At 52.8% G+C, this 20,055-nt stretch overlaps 1 protein-coding gene across 2 annotated transcripts; it reads right to left on the bottom strand.

Moving 5' to 3' along the window:
* Nucleotides 1-4,145: 4,145 nt before the first annotated feature.
* Nucleotides 4,146-18,971, bottom strand: RPS6KL1 (ribosomal protein S6 kinase like 1). 2 transcript variants are annotated; one of them, XM_050955688.1, is made up of 11 exons: nucleotides 18,846-18,971; nucleotides 17,380-17,677; nucleotides 15,525-15,649; nucleotides 13,504-13,707; nucleotides 12,474-12,521; nucleotides 11,463-11,595; nucleotides 7,194-8,183; nucleotides 6,149-6,238; nucleotides 5,868-5,950; nucleotides 5,380-5,475; nucleotides 4,146-5,219 (listed from the first exon to the last, which is right to left on the bottom strand). In XM_050955688.1, exons 2-11 carry the CDS (start codon nucleotides 17,636-17,638, stop codon nucleotides 5,109-5,111), a joined length of 2,139 nt encoding a protein of 712 aa, XP_050811645.1. In that variant the 5' UTR covers nucleotides 17,639-17,677; nucleotides 18,846-18,971; the 3' UTR covers nucleotides 4,146-5,108. The 2 variants fall into 2 exon arrangements, with proteins under 2 accessions (XP_050811645.1, XP_050811646.1); XM_050955689.1 differs by having other exon boundaries at nucleotides 13,504-13,596; nucleotides 18,846-18,969.
* Nucleotides 18,972-20,055: the final 1,084 nt, after the last annotated feature.

The following is a 20,055-nucleotide window of genomic DNA, read 5'->3' on the forward strand; positions in this document are numbered from 1 at the left end:
TCTCTGCTATGGAAATGAGAAACACAGGTGGTAGTTTGGTTCCATGATTGTTTGTTAGGTGTCCAAGACTCCTGTTCAGTCAAACCCCAACTGGATAGGAACTTGCAGGGGGTTATGGCTGCAGTGTCATTTTAGGCTGCAAATGCAGGAGTCTAATGTAACAGAGAGAGATTATACCCTTCCTGCTCTGTGGCACTGGGACCACTGCAAGTAGAAACATCACCATGACAGCCCAGTACTGGCAGAATATTGACAAACGATGGCTGTGCGGGGCAGGGTCTCCAAAGCAATGAGGGAGCTGAAGCTGTTGGCTTTTGGGGAAAGACTGAGAAGTGAAGCTCTAGCAGGGCGGTGCCATTAGTTTGTTCTTTGCAGAGTGCTCTCACTGAGTGGGTAGAGGAACATTTAGGTTTGCAGAGGAGGGTACAATGAAGGTTAAAAGAATGAAATGAAGAAATTAAAACCGGAAGCTGAATCTCAGACATGACATCTGCCGTGGCGTGACATTATCGCCCAAGGGAGAAGCACTAGCCTTTGGAACATTAGAAAACAGCTCCTGTCCACGGACTGCATCAGACCTTGCTGGGAGAGTGCTGGGTAGGTCCCTAGCAGTTGATTTTACTTGCCTGTTTCACAGCTATAATCATGGACCAGCCTCTTCTATTAAAGGATCCAATTGTATCTACAATAATGGCACTAAGGAGAGGGAACAAGCACCTGGTTGTAGCTGAAAGCTCTCTGTGCTGCTGGGTCCTGTAAGTCAAGCCTGTGTCCTTTGGTGATTGACTCTGGCTTGTGCAGACTCAGGAAAGCTCTTGTTCATTTGGAAAAATAGCCACGAGGTACAAAATATCTCTCCTTGTACGTAAAAAAAGAAGCTATTGTGCTATGGAATGGCTGCAGGGAGAGCTGCTGTGGAACCGAACTGCTCACCTGGTTGTTATAAAATGTGTCCAATATCACAAGCCTGCTGCATGCACAGAGTTAAAAACAAAAGGCAACCCCCACTTATGGAGCTGAATCCTGGGAAAGGATAGGCCCTGGGCTGTGGCTGGAGGCTCAGTAAAGCCTTTGGACCAAGTGGAGAGTGAGTTCCAAAGGTACTCTCCCTCCCCCAAGTCATAAAACCTCAGGACTGTGAGCTTGTCTGTTAGCTAATCTCATCTGCTCCTGTGATGCACACAAAACAAGTCTGTTGTTTCCTTGCAGTGAGAAAACTCCCTTTGCAGCTGCTGGTGCTTTGCCAAGGTCCCAGAGCAAAGGCCCATGCAGCATGCCCTGTAATAATCTTAAAATGTTAACAGTGGCCCAGAATACAGGAGCAAGAGCTGGATCAGAACAAAAGCGACACAGATGTCTAACTAATTGTGCTTAATAGCTGTAAGGAGGCACTTTTGCCAACACTGGGCAGATGCAGCCAGCACCACCTCCAAACTCTAAGAGTTGTGGATGGAAGGAGGATGAATCTCATGAATGGAGGTTAAAGTTTTCCTGTTTTACCCTTATGCTCCACTCTTAATTTATGGTGTCACCTGTCTCTTGGCCAGATTAAGTCTGATCCCAGCATCAGACAGGCACAGGGTAAGTGAAAACTGCAGCAGCTGTGGCTAATGCAAATGCAACAGATCTGTATAGTATTAGCATTTCTGCCCATGTACAATATACCTTTATCATATCTGACACTGGCACAGAAACCAGCGCCTCAGCTGAGCGGGAAATGCTGTGAGGAAGTGGCCTCACCAGGGAAAACTGCTTTCAGCGACCATGTCTCACCCCAACCCCTTGCTAGCTCTGATTCACCAAGTGGGGCTTTTATAGTTACAGATGGTGCCCAACCAGCCCCGTTCCCTTGTGTTCAGAGGTGGCTGAAAAAGTTGGAAGCCAGCTGCTCTAGCTTGTCTGCGCTGCAGGTGCTCTTGTGCACACAGATGCAGAAGGGCTTCCCTCTCTGAGGTTGTTGCCAGAAGCACTTTGAGTTCTAGTGCTCAGGTGGAGGGACTGGCTTTCTTTTGCATGGGTCCTCTTCACCCTCTTGCCTAGCTCCTCTCCTGCGCCAAGGCATGGTGCTCTGCTCGTGACCCTGCCTGCTGTGAGGGCAATGCAGCCCCACAGAACTGGCCAGCTACTGGGTGAGTAACAAGCCAGGGGGGAATGTCTGTGCTAGACAGGCAGACACGTGCATTCTCTGTCTCTTTAGCAGCCTCCCATGCCCCCAGGCCTGTGTCCCCCCACATACTGGCCAAAAGCCCAAGCCAGGAGAGGCAGTTACTAAGTTTCATTTCTTGCTCTTGAGTGGAAGCTCCCCTAGCCATCCAGCTCGCTGACGGGGGCAATCCATGAGGTGCAGGGGCGGGGCCTGAGTTAGGTAGCAGCTAGAACCAGTCACCTGCATGTCGGGGGGGTGGGGGTTGCCTTTCTTTGCCAGATATGTAAGGGGACCCCAGCTGCACTGCAGCTTCATTGGCACCTCCACTGATTTCCCTGCCATCTGTACCTGCTGCTCTGCCCTGCAGGCCCCTTGGGGGACAGGGCTTGGAAACATAAACCCCCTACAGCATGACTGTGAGGGGCTTAGGATAAGCAGCACACAGTCCACTAGCATTCTGCTGTGACTGGCCCTTCCATTAGCCTGGCAGCACCTGAGAGCCAAGCAAAGAGCCTCATGGCAGCCACTGAGCCCTTTGCAAGCCAAGTGCCATGTTTTCAGAATGCAAAGCAGCAGGAGGCCTGGTGGCAATGTTCAGCTCTTTGGCTGCCCCAAGAAGGATGAAAGGGGAAATGAACCAATGGCTTCCCCCACCCTATTCTCAGCTACCACACCAGCAGCTGTTTACTTTAGAAAGACCCATTCCACCTCCACCCATCCACCCCCACGCTGTGTGGCTCTGTGAATGGGATTCATTCTTCCCTGGGGTTTAGGAACCTCCCTCTCCGCTCTACTATGGCTAGTGCAGGAGATACTGTTATGCCACAGAGGCTGTTGGGGAGTTCCTGGACAGATGCTGCCCCAAAACCCAGCTTGAGGTGGTGCAGAACAAGCAACTTAGTCCCTTTGCCAGCTGCTCCTAGCTCCGTAGCCAGGCCTCCCTGCTGGACCTAGCCCACCTCTGCATCTGGCCCTCACTTACTGGGCCAAGGACTGGAATAGCAGCAGGGCTGCTGCAACACAGGCTTGAACTGCCAGAGGTCCAGGAACAGCTCCTACCTTCCCCCTTGCCTTGCCTTCCTCTCTCCTTGCACAGCATTTACAGAGCGGTTTAAGGCGCTTGCTGGTTAACACCTTGCCTGCTCCTGCCACTTGGCCAGTTTCTCAGAAATTAAACACCGGATGTAGGCCTTGTCCCAGGCATTTGTTCCACAGTGAGTCACCCTCACCTCATCCTCCAACCTCTTCCTGCCCACAGCCTTAGAGCCCAGCGGATTGGGAAGTCAGTAACCTTGGGGACAGAGCACTGGTTGTAAGTACAGTAACAGCTCCCTGAAAGGAGAGCTCAGGGAGAAGGTGCCAAGGTTGCAGTAGCAGGTGTGGGTTGGGGGTGCAGAGCAGGCAGAAGGAAGAGGGGGAAGGAAATGCCTCCCGGAGGCAAATGAAGGGGGTTCAGTGTGCAGCCACTGTTCTGCAAGGGACAAGAACACCAGAGCCACACAGTCTTACTGAGACAGAAAACAGGAGCACAGAATTCCCTTCTACACACATATGAAAATCGAGAAGGGAGCAAGGAAGCTTAGGATACCCCACACAGGGGAGGCCTTGATGTAATGATTAAATAGACCTAAACAGAATGTCCTAAGTCCTATCCAGTGACCTTGAAGCATAGCCCGTAGGGGATGGGAGGTTGCCCCAGCCTGGTCAGGAGGTCTCCTGCTCTCATGTGTGATTGGGGAAGGGGCTGGTGCCAAGGCCTGTGACCTCTGAATGCTTTGTACACAGTTCAGTTTCTCAGGCCAGGCCTGAGTGTTCACTGAAACTGGAGCCTGACCCTGGCCTTGAGTTCTCATAGTCCTGTCTGGCAGAAGAGCTGGTGCCAAGGCCTGTGACCTCTGAATGCCTTCTACCCAACCTAGGAGCCCTGGATCAAGCTCCTTACCTGGATGGGAATCTGAGCAAGGACCCCATGGTGTGTAAATCAGAAACAATCCCCCACTTGGGTGAAGCTGTTTTATTGATTTCAGACATTCACTCGGAGCAGGTCAGAGATCCCAGGGGGAGCCTCTCACACACCGAGGGGGGGGGCTTCTCCCCACCCCTCTCACAAGACAGCATGGGCAGGTGCTGCTAGTGCACATGCAGCCAGTGAGACACACAGACCACAACCCCAGACCCCATCTAGTGGTAGCCACTGGGAGTGCATTAGTAAGCCATAAAGAGCTCAGGCAGCAGCAGAGAAATGGGGAGAAAGTAACTGGGATGGGATCCTCAGCTGATAAGGGCAGGGAGAACCAAGGAGCTGGTGGAGTCTATGGGCAGAGAAGGAACGGGACACTAACAGGGCCTGTCCCAGAGAGAGATATTGCCCCTCTAGGCCCCTGGGTGAGCAGGGGAGTCTCATTCATAGTTACAGAGACTGGCTTCCCACACCAAGCAAGGAGAGCCCCACAGAGCTTGTGGGCAAAAAGAGGCAGGAATGTCCCAGGGAACCCATGGGACAGCGAGGGTAGTAGGCCAAGGTGGCTGAGTTAGGCCCACTGGCACTGTCGTCTTTGCCTCTGTAGGGGTCAGTGACTTTTACCAGGGTTGGGTTAGATGTAAGGTGAGAATGGAAGGACCTGGGGGAAGGAGGGCAGGGAGACAACGTGACTTGACCCCAGTCTGGCCTGATCTCTTGAAAATGCTACTGCAACACAAATGGAAATGAGCCCAGGAGGAAGAAGCCAAGGCTGCAAATTGGACCCAATCCAGACCCCCACTATCAGCCCTTGCAGAAGTGGACCTCCCCGAAACTGGCAGAGCTGCAAGTACCACCCAGGATCACAGGTCCCAGTGATCTAGGTGGATAATCTGCCTCTCCAGCAGGATCTGAGTCTCTCCCTGGGCCTCACCCACACATCAGCAGTTAGCCCCCTGCCTGACACCATCCTTCGCTCCACGCTGCTCCACATGGGTCAGTCTAGCCAACCAGCTTGTTCCACTGGATAGTACTGAAGAAGGGATGGCTCTTCAGCTTGTTGCCTCCGCCTCCTCCAGAGCCCAAGCGTTGCTTGGGGTCAAACTGCAGTAGCTAGAAGAAAATGGACACAGGGATGAGACGGGGAGCAGCAGCACAGCCCCAGTGAGGGCCCTTCCCACCCCTCACCCAGCAGGCTCCAGCCAAAGATTCCTTATCCCTGCTCCAGAGCCATGGTCCCGTCCCCCTGCTCATGCCAGCTGGGTGTCCTCACCTCAGTGAGCAGGGATGCAGCAGGCAGGCTGAGCCTCTCTGGAAGGTGCAGCTGGGTGTGAGGGTGAATCCCCGAGGGGTGGCTCTGGGACAGCGACTGCAGGAGAGACAGGCAGACAGTGAGGAGAACCCTGTGCAGCAGACACTGTTATAGAGAATGCCCTCCTTACACCTCATCTGCCACTGCCCCTCCCCAAGCATCACAGGAGTAACAGTCTCAGCCCCCCAGTGCCCATCTCCCACAATTCAATGGCTCATCAGCTTCAGGCCCTCAGCATCCCATGGGAGCAGCATCCAGATATCCAGGCTCCAGTACTAGGAGTCATGTGCCCAGTGACAACTCAGCCTGGAGCCCAAGCTACACCCCAGGACACTAGTACCAGGATGCAGACTCCTCCTAGCCCCCACATGTACACTGGGGCACCAACAGTAGGATTGATACTATGCTGCCCCCTGCCTGATATAAGATGGGACACAAAAGCCACTCACTGTTCCTGTCAGTAACTCATAAAGCAGGGATCCAAAGCTCCACCAGTCACAGGCCTCAGTCAGCTCAGAAATCCCACCCACTTCTGCAGAGAAAGCCAAATGAGTTCAAGATCAAATAGAGGGGAAATGCTGAAAGGCAACCACACATCAAGCTCCCATAGGTGCTGGTGGTTGCTGCCTTTGGAAGAGATCAGGCAGATAGGGAGATGCTGCTGGGCAGATATAAATCTCTTGCAGTGTTTCAAGGGGGCATCGGAGAAGGCAGTAGACTGTTCCCTTACCTGGGGCGCTGTACATATCTTCTAGGGCCTGGCTGCAGCACTGTGGTTCCACCTCTGTCCACTGGCCAAAGAAGGTGAGACGGATGTGACCTGTGAAACAGTGCGAGCCAGGGGCAGGTAGAGAGGTCAGGACAAAAAAAAGAGACACCCAGTAATTGCAGTATGTGCCACAAGCCATGGCCCTATCCCTCCAGGCTCCTGTCCCCTGCAACCGGACCTGGTGGGAAAAGCTGCCCCACTGGCACCTCCCCTGTGCCCTGAAACATAGCTGATCTCCAATGTTTTCACTGCTCTGAGCCCCAACAGAGCACCAGGCCCCAGAACATGTGATTCTGACATGCACAGTGACAGCAGGCACTAGACTCTTCTGGGGAAGGGGCAGTGTGAATGACAAGTCTGCAGCTAGTGGAAGGACTGGGCAGGATGGGATCCAAGCAAAAGTAACTGGATGGAGCAAGAAGAGTGGATGAGGGGCAAGGGGAAAGGGTCATTTTTCCCAGCTCCTCATTTAAAGGATCCCTGCAATGATTCACTGTTTATTTTGTAGGTTTCTAAACTGCCCCACATTTTTATCACACAGACACACACCCACCTCGAGAGAAGAGTCAGGCCATGCAGTGCACTCTGGAGAGCACTGAACTCAGGCTGCCAGACTACGGGTGGGAAGGCTGACTTGCAGAATCAAAGGCCCCCAAACCATTAGCCCTGGGGACTGTTAGCCTGACTGCCCTAGCTAATCTTAATTTCCCTTATGGAGGCTCAGAGGGGTGTTCCAAGTAGCCAGGAACCCCCAGGGAACAGGATGTGTTCCATGTGGCTAACATTGCTGAGCAGCCCTGTTCTGCCTCACGCACAGCAGACTGTAGCAGTCTTCTAGAGGCCCCTAAGGCCTGGAGCACAGGGGTGGGTCTGGATCAGAGATGCTCAGATTCACAGAACAAACACAGAGAGATGGCAAACCATCCTGGAGTGGATCAGATGCTACAGGCCCCCCTGTTGAGGAGATAAAACCCTTCCTCATGCTATAGCCTCAAGCAGCACCTACCAGCACCATCTAGCAGCAGGTTTCTGGGGTTGAGGTCTCGGCACAGCACTCCCTGTTGATGGAGTCCCTCCAGAGCCAAGAGCATTTCGGCTGCCCACAGCCGGATGAGCTCCTCGTTCACATCCCAGGTCCCCTGGCCATCCCCTTGGAAAGAGCGATGGGCTGGAGGCCCACACTGTCCTGCAATTGGATGCTGACCATGGCCTGCTCCTTCTTGGGCCCTTGAGATGCTCCTCAACAACTCTTTCCCCCCAGAGTCACACCAGTAGGACTTGCTGGAGCTGTGCAGGGTGGTTCCAGGGTGCAGCTGCCTTTGTCCTGGGGGAGCCACCGGGGACCGTGTGGGCTGAGCCCAGGGAGTATCAGACTCCTGGAAAACTCGAGGTTCCATCTTCACCAGGTGGCCTCCTTCCATAGCCTTTGGGACTGCAGCAGGAGACTGGGGCAGCCTTTCATCAGCCAGTAGCCTTGTGTCCTGCTGAGAATCTTCCCTCTCTGATACACTGCTGACACCATCACTGCTGGTTGACAAGTCACATGACTGGAAGGCCAAGCTCTGGTTGGTCAGATGGCTGCATCCCTTGGCCATTGCCATGAAGACAGAATCAGTGACACCAAACAGTGTGTGTGTTGCACTTGAATCCTTCCCCCCAGTAACTCCCTTATAGCCATTGGCAGATCCAGTATGGAACCTGCAGCCAGCCCCTGGTCTGGCATCCATGTGGTCAGGTGACTGCTCCCAAGAGGACGACTGGTCAGCAATTTCTGGTGGGTGGTGATTTGCAGAGGTTGGCAGGTCAGTGCCATTCTCCAAGCAGAAGCTGGAGCTCTGGCTGGACTGAGAGCCAGCCCCTAAGCAGGTTCCTACTCGCTGCTCCTCACCATGGCCCACCAACACTGAGTTGGACTTTGGGATTAGGCTACTGGGGCCATCACAGGAACCTGGCTGTAAATGAGGCCGGGAGTGGAGATGGGACCAGAGTGTCCCCCCTGGAGAGTGAAGGGAAGGCAGAAAGTATTATGAGGTGGAAACCATTCCAGGTCCCTGGCAGACAAACAGACACACCAACCACCTGCTACCCTGACACCAGCCTTCAGGGCTCAGCAGGCATCAGGCTCAGATGCTGAGCACCTTAAATTCACGTGCTGGAAAAAAAAATCATCTAGAATCTTCTCTGGGCCCTATAATCACAGTGGGTTCCTCTCTCCCCTTCTTTCTGGCCTCATCAGCAGCTTGTCTCCACCTCTTCTTCCTCCCAGGGCCCACCTCAGCCCCTTTGATCCCAACAGTTGTCTCCCTCCCAGACCTCAGACCATTTTCACCTCTCCTCTTGCCCCATGACCATTTCCTCTGTGCCCCCAGAAGGCCTTTCTGGCCCCCATGACAATGAAGATGCACTGTCAGACACTGAAGTGCCCAAAGAGGGGGTGCAGGAACAAACAGATAAATTATAGATCAGTGAGTCCCCAGGCTCGGATGGCATTCACCCAGGAGTTTTCTGCAGGAGCTTGACTATGAAGTGGCTGAGCAGTTAACAAAAATCTGCAGTCACATTAAAATCAGCTACTCCATGAGTAACAAGGGTAGCAAATGTGGCACTTATGTGATAAAGGCACAACAACAACACTGGGAACTGCAGACCAGTGAGCCCTGCAGCCAGAGGAGAACTCCCCTGCTGGAGGGGAACTCCTCCCCGGCATAGTCAGTCACCACACAATCTAACCCCTCTGCCAGCCATCACACTCCAGCACAGGGGACGGGGGAGGGAGGGGTGGCATAGGAAGGACAGAGCTATACTGATCCCTAAGGGCCCTTATGCCAGCAGCATCAGTTAGCACCCCTCAGACTGCTCTACAGCTCATGCTGAGGCAGGGGTGGCACAGAATCTGGAAGACTTAACCAGCTCCCTGTTGCCCAGCCAGTCTCTATCTTCCAAGTCTAAATGATAATGACATGATGGGGGCAAACTGCAGGGCTTCTGCAAAGGAAAATCATGCCCCTCTAATCTAGTGGATCGGCAAAATAATGAGGGAGAAAAGGAGAACAGGCCAATGTAGTTTACACATGCTTTCAAAAACAAAAGGATTTTTACAATGCCCCTCAAAAGTGACTAACAAAATAGTCATGGGCGAGAGTATAGCTCTGTCCCTTAGCCCATTTCTAATCCCTGACAGAAAACAAAGGATACGAAGGAAATAAATTTTCAGCATGGCAAAAAAAAAAAAAAAAAAAAGTTGAAAGAAGCACCCTGAGGAGTGGCACTGTCCATTGTGCTTCTTAACACTCTGGGAGAGGGGTGAGCAGTGGGGTGGCAACCTTCACAGCTAATTATCTACGTAAGTGGAGACTAAAGACTGAGGAACTCCTGAGCGAATGGGCAAATGGACAGCATCATGGCAGATGGAATTCAATGTTGACGAAGCAGGATGATGCCCGCTGGAAGGAACAATCTGAATTACTCAGATGAGGGGCTAAATAGAAATGAGCTGCAGCCACACAGGGGAAAGGCTTAGGCGCCATCACAGATAACAGAGTGACAATCTCTGCACAGCACTGTTGGGCAATCAAACAAAATGTCAGGATGCTTAAGGAGTGGAACTGAAAATATTCCTGGCAGTAGGATAATGCGGTTGTGTTTTCCTTGTGTGGACGAAGGGAAGGACATGTGGTATTTATGGGTTTCAGCCAGGCCTCAATTTTATTAGTCAAACTACATCCAAATTTCCCATCGGTGGGCAGCCCAGCATAGTCCCTCACAACCCATTGATCGTTTGCCAATTCTAGGGGGTTCCCACTGCAAGGGGAACTAATCATCACACTAGGAGGGAATTTGTATGTCTCCACTTGCCCACTAGCATCCCTCCCCCTTTCGGGGGCAGAGGCAAGAGGCAAGAGCACATCCCCAGCCAGCACTGCCATCAAGCACATTGGCAGGGTGGTCCCCTGAAGTAGTCTCCTGGCCCCTGGTTCACATTTGCCCCCAGGGGGTTAGACACCATGCCCCTATCTCATAACGGGATGCCCTTGGGATAACCACTATGGTACCTTTTTGGATCAGAGCCTACATTAGCGAGTTCCTGCACTGGGAACCTGCCAAAAGTTGTGACAACTAAACAATTCCCATGTGGGTCCAAACTGTGACCTCTGAGATGGAAGAATTCCAGCCTTCCAGTTGCCCCAAACCCAAACCTTAGCTTTTGCTGCGAGGAAGGTAAAAAAAACCCAGCCAGCCTCCACCGATCTGGTGGAATGGGAAAAACATTCTTTTCAAGCCCCAGGGCGGTAACTAGCACAGCCCGCAGTGACCTAGGGTGGGCTGTCTGCCGGAAACCAGCCAACAGGAAGTGGCTCTGAGCACATGGCTCCAAATCTCATGCCAAATACCATGAGATCTCAATCTTCCCCAGAAGTCCTGTTGGGTCTGGAAATCTTGCAGGACCTCTCCCATACTCTTGCCTTCTCCTATCATGGGAACCACCAGAACACACCCCTCTCTAGGCTCTGAACCCTCTTATCTTAGTTAGTGGTGCACACTCCCACCTGGAGCACCGTGCTCTGGTCACTCTCTCACAGACCAGATATAGCCTAAAGAGAAGGGCTTCAGAGACAGAAGGGCAAGTGATTGGAGGCCTGGGGGGACTTCCAGGCCAGGACCCAGACTGACAAGTTCAGAGAGTTTAGTTTAAAGAGGACGTGAATAGGAGGGACATGATGCAAGTCTACAAAATAATGCCTGGCAGCAGAGTCTGAGAGCAGGTAGAGGGGTACACAGCTGAGGGGGTAGGGAGAACTTGCCCTGAAAGGTTGTTTCACAATCTGTCCACAACATGGTTTTCTGCACCTTCCTCAGATACATTTGCTATTGGCCACCATGGGAGACTGGATATTAAACTAGACACATCAATGGTCTGATCAGTACAGCAATTTTTATGTTTTGATGAGCTTCCATTCCCTCCCTCTGGTCTCCATAAGCCCAGCAGCCCTGCTTCCAGTAACCTGGAGCCCCACCATCATACCCAGGCCTCCACCAGCCTAATCTGGGATCCATGTGGTGAGACAGTAGGATAGAGAAGCCTCTTATCTATTCTTCCACACCTGCAATGCTGCTTGCTGGCTCCTGCTGCAGGGTCTCTGAGCCCTGCAGAATCACCCTCACTGCAAAACATAGTCCCAAAAAGCTCTAGCACAAGAGACACTCACTCCAGATCAAGGTCAGAGAAGCAGAGGATAGGACAAGAAGGAAGCAGAGTCCTGGCGCTCACACTCACCCCGCACATGCTCGAGGTGGAGGAAGATGGAGTCTTCGCTCACATAGTAGCGCAGCAGCTTGGCCATGAAGGGGACTCCATGCGGGATGATGGTCTGCCGCTCACGGGTCTCCACGTGGGATTTAGGGAGGCTCTGCATGGAGAACATACAGCTGGGAACTTTGAGTGTCACTGAATCCCTGGAGACTGGCCACCACCAGGGCAGAAGACTGAATGGGAGGGACTATTGGTCTATTCCATTCTGACAAGCCCCTCATTCCTACTTCTGTCCACCGGGGTCGCACAGACTAGAGCTATCCATCTGTTGAGCTCGGCAAACCCTGCTCAGACAGCCCCACCAATACACTCACACAGCACCCCTTGCTACTCCACACCTGGGCTCCCACACAGCTCTGCCAATGCAGGTTATTCCTGATCTGTAACCTCCATCGCTATTCTGAGGCTGGCCCCCACCCACAGAGCTCTGCCCATCCACCTCAATCCCTCCAGCTACTCCAGTCCTCCCCACGCCCACAGCTCCAGCTGATGCCCCTCATTCTTACCCCACAGCCTCCAAGCTCTCTGTTATTACAGTTCTGGGCTTTTCATGAGCAGTGATAACCACTCCTAACTGTGCCCCAGGGACTCAGACTGAGAACTCCCAGACTCATGTAATTTCTGCCCCAGTTCATGTTTGGACACAGATCCATGGCTTGGGTTCCACCAGCTCCATTGGACTGAGTTCCATTAGAGGGACAGTGGGAAGGCAGCTCATGTCTGAGTGACCAAGGAGACTGAATTCCTCTCTGATTGCAGGAGATAAAGTGTGGGGGGGAGTCATGCCAGGACAAGGGAGACTTTAGGGGGACATTGGATACAACTATAAAATGTATTTCTTCTGAATAGCACAAACCAGAGCTGAGGAACCCATGGGAAATATTCCTCAGTTCAGGCTGGTATGGGACACCCCTTGCTGGAGGGTTCCCCCAAAGGAGAGGGAGATGAAGGAGCCCAGGGGTAGGAAACACCCACCTTAAGTATAAAGGTCCCCCTAGTGGCTGGATCCTGGACTAGCTGCACCTGCAAGCAATGGTGACAGCCCAGATCAGAAACAGTGAACTCTGTCACCCCAAGTCCCATTTCAAGGGACTTGGCTCATTTTAGTCTCAAAGTTACCTCTTTTCCTTACTATTTTGGTGTCTCTAGCTACCCCTGCCCTCCAGCCACATTTTTAATCAGTCAACATTTGTTACCTCAGGAATAGGGAGATAAGGAGACAAGGAATACAGGAAGAGTTAGTGACACTAAACCAAGGGGGGGGGGGAAATCCCACAGCATTTTCAGCTTCCCGCATCAATATTTTATGTTCCTTCCTTTAGGTCTGTGTAACACGTTTCATCCCACCTTTGGGCCTTACCAGTGGAGAGGGGTGGGGTGGGGGGAGGCAGAAGGGAATTAATCTCGTCACACAAAATTCTGACCCTCCTTAGGGGCCCAGGGGGAGGGAACCTAATGCCTTCCCTCCAAGGCCCCAACATGCTGAGGGTGCATGGAAGGAACACCCATCATCCAGACTTCTGCTGGGGTCTATGGAACCTATAGGGCATCCATTGCCATAGCAACTGGGCATCAGTTTATGGAGGCAAAATGTAGCAATGCAGGCTGGAATCAGGCAAAGACATTGAGTTGTTTGCAAAGGTCTTGGAGCCTTTAATGGCTGTAAGTGGTCAAGACATCGGTTTTACTTCTCATCCAACAGTGCCCCTAGTGGCACAATATGCCTCCCCACTACCCAGGGGTCAGTACTAGCTCAGAAGAGAGAGAACCCCCTGAGACACCAATACCATTCTGGGCCTCCTGCCAAGGCACTGGGGCCTTGCCCGTTCAATCAGTGGTCAGCTCAGACTGCCCCTTGCTGAGTCACCCCATTCCCTTTAGCACTCAGGTTTTCCCTGGTGGGAGAGGTGTGGGTGACCAGCCTCAATCCTGCTTGGCATGCACAATGCAAGGGGCTCTCAGCACCTGATGTCCAGGCTGCTGTGACTCTGCTGCAGCTCCTTACCTTCTCAATCACTCCCACAACCTTGCAGCGCCTCAGGTTCTCCACAGCTGAGCTGAGCGTCCTGATGGGCCGAAAGCGAAGGCTGCTGTAGCCCTGTGAGGCAGTGAGAAATGAGAATGAGGATCCTGGAGATGTTCTTGTCCAGGGGTGCAGCTGGAAGGGGTCTCCCTTTTCATCTGTAGGGAGCCAGAAAAGCTGCCAAATCTAAACGTTCAGACACCATCAGCGACGCACACCCAAAATTGTGACTGTTTTAAAAAGAAAAGAAAAGAAAAAGAAAAGAAAAGAAATGGACTCTGGTTTCAGCCAGTGTCTGGATTTCTGAGTCTTTAAGCGAAGCTCCTACCTCTAGCGGATGTAAGCTCAACCTTAAGTGCAGACACAGAACTGGGGACTGCCCTTACCCTCTCCTAACTCTTGAGATGGGACATTTGCCATTCTACTCCCCTCGTTCACTCAGCTCCCACATTTGTCTCCTGCCCCAGCCGAGGCTATCACTGTGCCCTACCCACTGTGCCACACTCTTCTCTCTGCTTGCCCCACAATCTTCTGCTCTCACACTCCCTCCTTTTCCCCCTCCATTTGCTGCATCCCATACTCTCCCTCTCTAACCTCCCCAGTCCCCAAAGTCACCCCCTGTCCCCCAACAGTAGCCCTTCCTGCTCTCCCCACATTCTCCGTCCTGTCTCACTGCTTCACACATTCACCTGATCTTCCAATCTGGATCCCAGCTCCTCACATGCCCTTTACCCCCACACCACTGGTCTCATTCCCTGTCCCTCCACGTTCCCCTGCCTCCTGTCTGGTCTGCACAGGGTGACTGTGGCTGCCATCTTAGCCAAGGACAGCCTGGCTTCAGTCCCATTGGGAAGAAAGAGAAATGGAAGCCATTTTCACTAGAGGCAGCCATGGTGTCCACCTTAACTGAGGGAAGCCTGTGGCTTCAGCACTTCTGAAAACAAGGGATCACAGCCACTGTTAATGAGAAAAATCACAAGAAAAACCACAAGAAAAACTGAGGCTGAAATAAACCACCTAGAAAACCTCATGAGTCCCAATAATGCCATGGGCTATGGTTGTGCTGAGCCATCTCCGCCCTTCACCTCTGCAGCTGGGTAGCGTCAGCTCCCCTTCAGCCACCACCCCTCCTATAGATGCCATCAACATTCTGCAGCTGGTGCAGGACTCAATCTTGGTTTGGGCCCAGCTTATCCAACAAGGGCAGCCTGGGGTCTATGCTGGTGCAGGAAGGAGCCTGCAGGGCTCTGGGAGCCGAGGGGTGATCTCCTTGCAGAAACTTGTTTTGAGTCAACTGCAACACAGTAGCCCCTAAACCTCTCCCTCACTGCCTTGACCAGCACCATAAAATAGATCCTCTCTGTCCAGCAGCACCCAGAGCATGGCAGAGACACACAGCCCAGACCTGCGTTCATGCAGACCCATAGACAGGAGCTGCCATCCCATGAGAGCAGCTGCATCTGAGGGACTGCAATGGTGAGAGAGTTTCAGAACAATGCAGTGCAGACAAGCCCCATTACTCACGTCAGCCCCATTACAGTTACTTTTCAAGCCACTGCTGTGTGTCATCTAGGTCAAGAATAGCCACTCCTCTGGGTGCTCCAGACAGGGCCGCCCCAGGAAGCGGTCACTGAAGGTACTGAGAAAGAGCTTCTTTAAACCTTGTCCCCTGGTGACATTTAGTAGCTGACATGCAGGATCTGGAGCCAGCCATCACTAGGCCGAGTTACATCTCTCTCACCATTGGGCACTGTTCAGCCTTTCCCTGCTCAGGATGCCAGTGTTATAGCCCTACTGACACCTTTGTATGTTTAAGGTTTGGGATTGGTAGCCATGTGGGTCCTAGACCTCTCCCCAACACAGCTGTTCCACATGAATCCCAGTCAGCCCCACACAGGGAGTCCAACCAGCACCGCATGTGCTGTCAGTATTGCATCCTGAGGTCCCGGCCAGGGCAATCAGGGGGTCCCTATGAAGCCATTTTCCCAGCCCCACCTCCTCACCGTAGCAGTGGAACTCCCGTTCCCCAGAGTCCGCTGCAGGTGGCAGTTAAAGATCTCCTCAGCCCGTTTCAGGTACTGTGTGATCTTCCGCTTCACAGCCTCACGTCGCTCCTTATTGGGGTCGACTGCGAAGGACACAGCTTTAATCACCATTCCAGGCCCTCAACACACTCTGGCCAACGTGTCTCAATGTCACATTGTTATAAACAGATAGCTAAGGGTTAATGTCTCTTTCACCTGAAGCACCTGACCAGAGGACCAATCAGGAAACCGGATTTTTTCAACTTTGGGTGGAGGGAATTGAGTGTCTTTGTCTTTGTTTTCTGGCTGCCTGCTTTCTCTGAGCTTTGGAGAAGTAGTTTCTTTTTTCTAGTCTTCTGTTTCCAAGTGTAAGGACAAAGAGATCAGATAGTAAGTTATATGGTTTCTTTTCTTTGGTATTTGCATGAATATAAGTCATGTAATAACCTTAGTCCCAGATTTGGACCTTAGCGTCCAAAATATGGGGGTTAGCATGAAAACCTTCAAGCTTAGTTACCAGCTTGGACCTGGTACCTGCTGCCACCACCCAAAAAATTAGAGTGTTTTGGGGCACTCTGGTCCCCCTGAAAAACCTTCCCTGGGGACCCCAAGACCCAAATCCCTTGAGTCTCACAACAAAGGGAAATAATCCTTTTTCCCTTCCCCCCTCCAGGTGCTCCTGAAGAGATACACAGACACAAGCTCTGTGAAACTACACAAAGGGACTCCCCCTCTCTGTTCCCAATCCTGAAAACAAAAAGTACTTTCCTATTCCCCCAGAGGGAATGCAAAGTCAGGCTAGCAATCCAACACACAGATCTCCCCTTTTCTTCCTCCCACCAATTCCCTGGTGAGTACAGACTCAATTTCCCTGAAGTAAAGAAAAACTCCAACAGGTCTTAAAAGAAAGCTTTATATAAAAAGAAAGAAAAATAAGTACAAATGTTTTCTCTGTATTAAGATGATACAACACAGGGTCAATTGCTTAAAAGAATATTGAATAAACAGCCTTATTCCACAAGAATACAAATCAAAGCACTCCAGCACTTATATTCATGCAAATACCAAAGAAAAGAAACCATATAACTTACTATCTGATCTCTTTGTCCTTACACTTGGAAACAGAAGACTAGAAAAAAGAAACTACTTCTCCAAAGCTCAGAGAAAGCAGGCAGCCAGAAAACAAAGACAAAGACACTCAATTCCCTCCACCCAAAGTTGAAAAAATCCGGTTTCCTGATTGGTCCTCTGGTCAGGTGCTTCAGGTGAAAGAGACATTAACCCTTAGCTATCTGTTTATGACACACATGGCTCATCCAGACGCTCTGCCCCTCATAACGCCTCATCCTCACACCATGTCCCAACGCCATTTCCCTGCATGCCACATCTTCCCCACTTCAGCCAGTCACTACCCTGCAGCCCTGCCTTCAGTCATCATCCTTTTCCTCATGCCTTCTTGCTTGACAGCTGCTGATGGGAATGGGCCAATCATCCTGCCCACTCTGCTCCCTCTCCATGCCAGATAGTCATGGTGTCAGCTCCACCATCCCTGGCTGCTACCATAGAGACCCAGAGAACTCCATCGTAAAGCCATGCAGATTCTCCGCCCCTTAAATACTGCCAAAATGTGCACATAATCTCAGCGTGCTGCCAAGTGCCCTGTACCACCAACCCCCAGTCCCTTATGTAACCCCCACACACAGCCACTGAGCACTCATACCCCGTGTGCTGTCAACCCCCCTGGGCTCAATGCACCCCAGAACCTCACAGGCTACCAAGCCTCATATACCCTGCATCTTTTGCACCTTACGCTCCCGCCCCTAGCCCACCATACCCTGCACGCCGCTGAGCAGCACATCCACCCCATTCTTGTAGTGATTGAAAGCCTCCTCATAGTCCTCGCTCACATCCCGCTCCAGTGCCAGGCGGATCTGCTTTGCTGCATCCACCAGGTAATCCCGCTTCCCGGTTCCGTGCACATCAGGGCCCCCTGGAGAGACACGGCTCCGAATCTGCTCAAGGTACATTCGGGCCTGGGAGAGTGCCCGGGAGCAGGACTCCGAGTCCAGGCGCTCACGGGAGACTCTGCTCATGGCTTGGCCACTCTCAGGGCATCCTCAGCAGCTCAGTCCCTGCAATCCTGGAAAAGGGGGTGGAGGGGAAGGCAGACGAGAAGCAAAACAAAGCCCTTCAACTCAACACTGGGGAGGAGTTGGGGGTAGTAGAAGGGAAGCCGCTGGCAAGTTTGAGAGGGCAGCAGGGGGGTGCAGGTCAGGCCTTGCACATTGGCAGACTGGCTAGTGGAGGAAACCGAGCCTGGAATAGCTGGTAAGGAGTGAAGCACTTTGGCAGAGCTATTTAGGGGACCAGGACTGGAAAAGCAGGGCATTAGCAGAGCTGAGTGGGGGTGTCAAGGATTGAAATAGCAGGGAAAGCGGAAGCAGGAACATTTGCAGAGCTGTGCTGGGGCACCACTGCTGCCGTAAAGGAAAAGTGAAAGGCTATTTCTGGTCTCTTATCACTGCTGACACCAACTGCGACCAAGCAGGAAATGGATCAGCAGCTGCAAACTGCAGGAGAGTACAATCATGAGCCAAAGCTCTCACCCCAGGGCCTCCACGTTTAGGATCAGGGTTGATCATCCCTCCAGAGGAGATGTAACAAAGGGTATCTATGGATGGAACAGTCAGGGCACTGGGGTCTTTCATGTGGATTCCACTGTGGTTGAACAGGCTAATAATCCAGGAGATACAGACCAACACTGGTCACAACAAGCATTTGCTCCTACTTGCCCCCCTCTGCCTGGAGCTGCCTCAGGTTAACAGAACCAGTCACAAATGCATGGGACTACAGTTTGCAGGGCTTGGTGCTGGCAGGGCACTGCTGTGAGGAAGCTCACATTCAGGGGCAACGCTGGAACAATTTGTATAGTGGGGGTGCTGAGAGCCATTGAACCGAACTGTAAACATAGTCTATGCTGGAAACCACTTCAAACCAGGGGGGAGCAACAGCACCTGTGCTCATACTGCTGGAGTCCCAGCTGCTCTGGGCAGGCTGCTGCCGGGCAGCTGGCGCTGGGGCCATAGGAGGGCCCTGCTAGGAAGACGGTAGCAGCAGTGAAACAGCACTAACGGGCCCCATTACTTGGCTACAAATCCACCCTCCTGCTCGGAGAGTGGAGCGAGAGGGAGGGGAACAGGCGCCCCAGCCCCGCAAGGGAGCCAGCCTGATCCCACGGGGCAGAGGAAGAGGCTCGGGCACGGGGCTGGGGCAGATCACGTGCACGAGGAAGAACGGTACCTGGTGGAGTCAGGAGCCTGGTCCCTCGCTGGGGGTGCGGGACCCACCTCGCCCCCATGGAGCCGCTGCCCTCGCCCAGCTGCTGGGGCCGGGCCGGTTTCCCCGGGCGCGGAGCAGCCGCTGCGGTTGGCTGCAGATGAGCTCATCCCGCGGCCTTTAGAATAAAGCACCAATCCTGGGGCAGCTCAGCCACCGGCTGCTCTTAAAGAGGCAGCGCCCGCGCGGGAGGGGGAGCTGACGGCCGAGCCCGAAGGCGCGCAGCGGGGCGGCGGTGAGAGCCTGGATTAAAGGTCTCAGGCTCAAAACATTGCCCTGGAAGTGGCGAAGCGGGAGAGCTGCCCGGAGCCAGCCGGGGCGTGGGAGGGGCAGGGGGGCGCAGCGACTTCTTCGCTACAACACGGGAAAGAGACACCCGGGGACCGTGGGGCTGTTGATAAATCAGGTGGCGGACGAAGCTCGGATTGTCCAGCTCTGTCCCGTCTGCGTCCATCCCGGGAATGGCCGGGGTGTGTCACGCACCATGCAACCCCGGCATCAGGGCCCCAAATGCCTGCGATCCCAAGCCGCCCTCCAGCAGGCAATGTAAAGCAGAGTCGCTGGACAGCTAGGGATTGAGGGAGCAGAGATGGGAATTCCCCTCCCCTAGCGCTGAGCAGCCTTGGCGGCTGGGCATGCTGCCTGCACAGAGAGCGGGGGGAGAGGGAGGAACTAGAAAGCAGGGGACTGAGGGACTTGACAAGCCAATTTACTGTACCACTGTCAAGTAGTAGGATGAAAAAAGGCTGATGAGGACACCCATCGTCACACTGTGACAGAACTTGTGTAAGGGATACAGACCCTCAGGCGTCAGGGTGTAAATCAGAACTGACAGGAGCAGAAAGAAACTTCTCCTGTGGGCAGGTTATTCCATAGCTGGATTATTAATTATTAGTATTATTTTTGCACCTTCCTCTGAAGCATCTGGTTCTGGCCACTGTGAGAGGCCAGACGCTGCAGTAGGTGGATCACTGCTCTGCTCTTGTGCGGTGATTCCTATGTTTGAACTCTGAGGTAACAGCATATTGGAGGGGAGAAAACATGGACCCAGATTCATCCCTCAGGGTGTGCTCTGGTTTCCAAGACCCATATGGGCCCGGCCACAATGGTGAATAGCTGGAGTCTTGAGACAACTGTGGTGTATAGGAATTGGGTCAAACATGGTTATTCGGAC

The sequence above is a fragment of the Gopherus flavomarginatus genome, chromosome 5 (genome assembly GCF_025201925.1).
Source record: "Gopherus flavomarginatus isolate rGopFla2 chromosome 5, rGopFla2.mat.asm, whole genome shotgun sequence".
NCBI classification, from domain to species: domain Eukaryota; kingdom Metazoa; phylum Chordata; order Testudines; family Testudinidae; genus Gopherus; species Gopherus flavomarginatus.

What these genes read in the sequence shown, in the direction of transcription:
- RPS6KL1 (XM_050955688.1), bottom strand. Translation starts at nt 17,638, where the DNA reads ATGAGCAGAGTCTCCCGTGAGCGCCTGGACTCGGAGTCCTGCTCCCGG. An exon ending in CCACCTCGAGCATGTGCGGG is followed by an intron (nt 8,184 to 11,462) that starts GTGAGTGTGAGC and finishes TTCACTCTCCAG; the next exon opens with GGGGGACACTCTGGTCCCAT. An exon ending in AGATATGTACAGCGCCCCAG is followed by an intron (nt 5,951 to 6,148) that starts GTAAGGGAACAG and finishes CTTTCTCTGCAG; the next exon opens with AAGTGGGTGGGATTTCTGAG.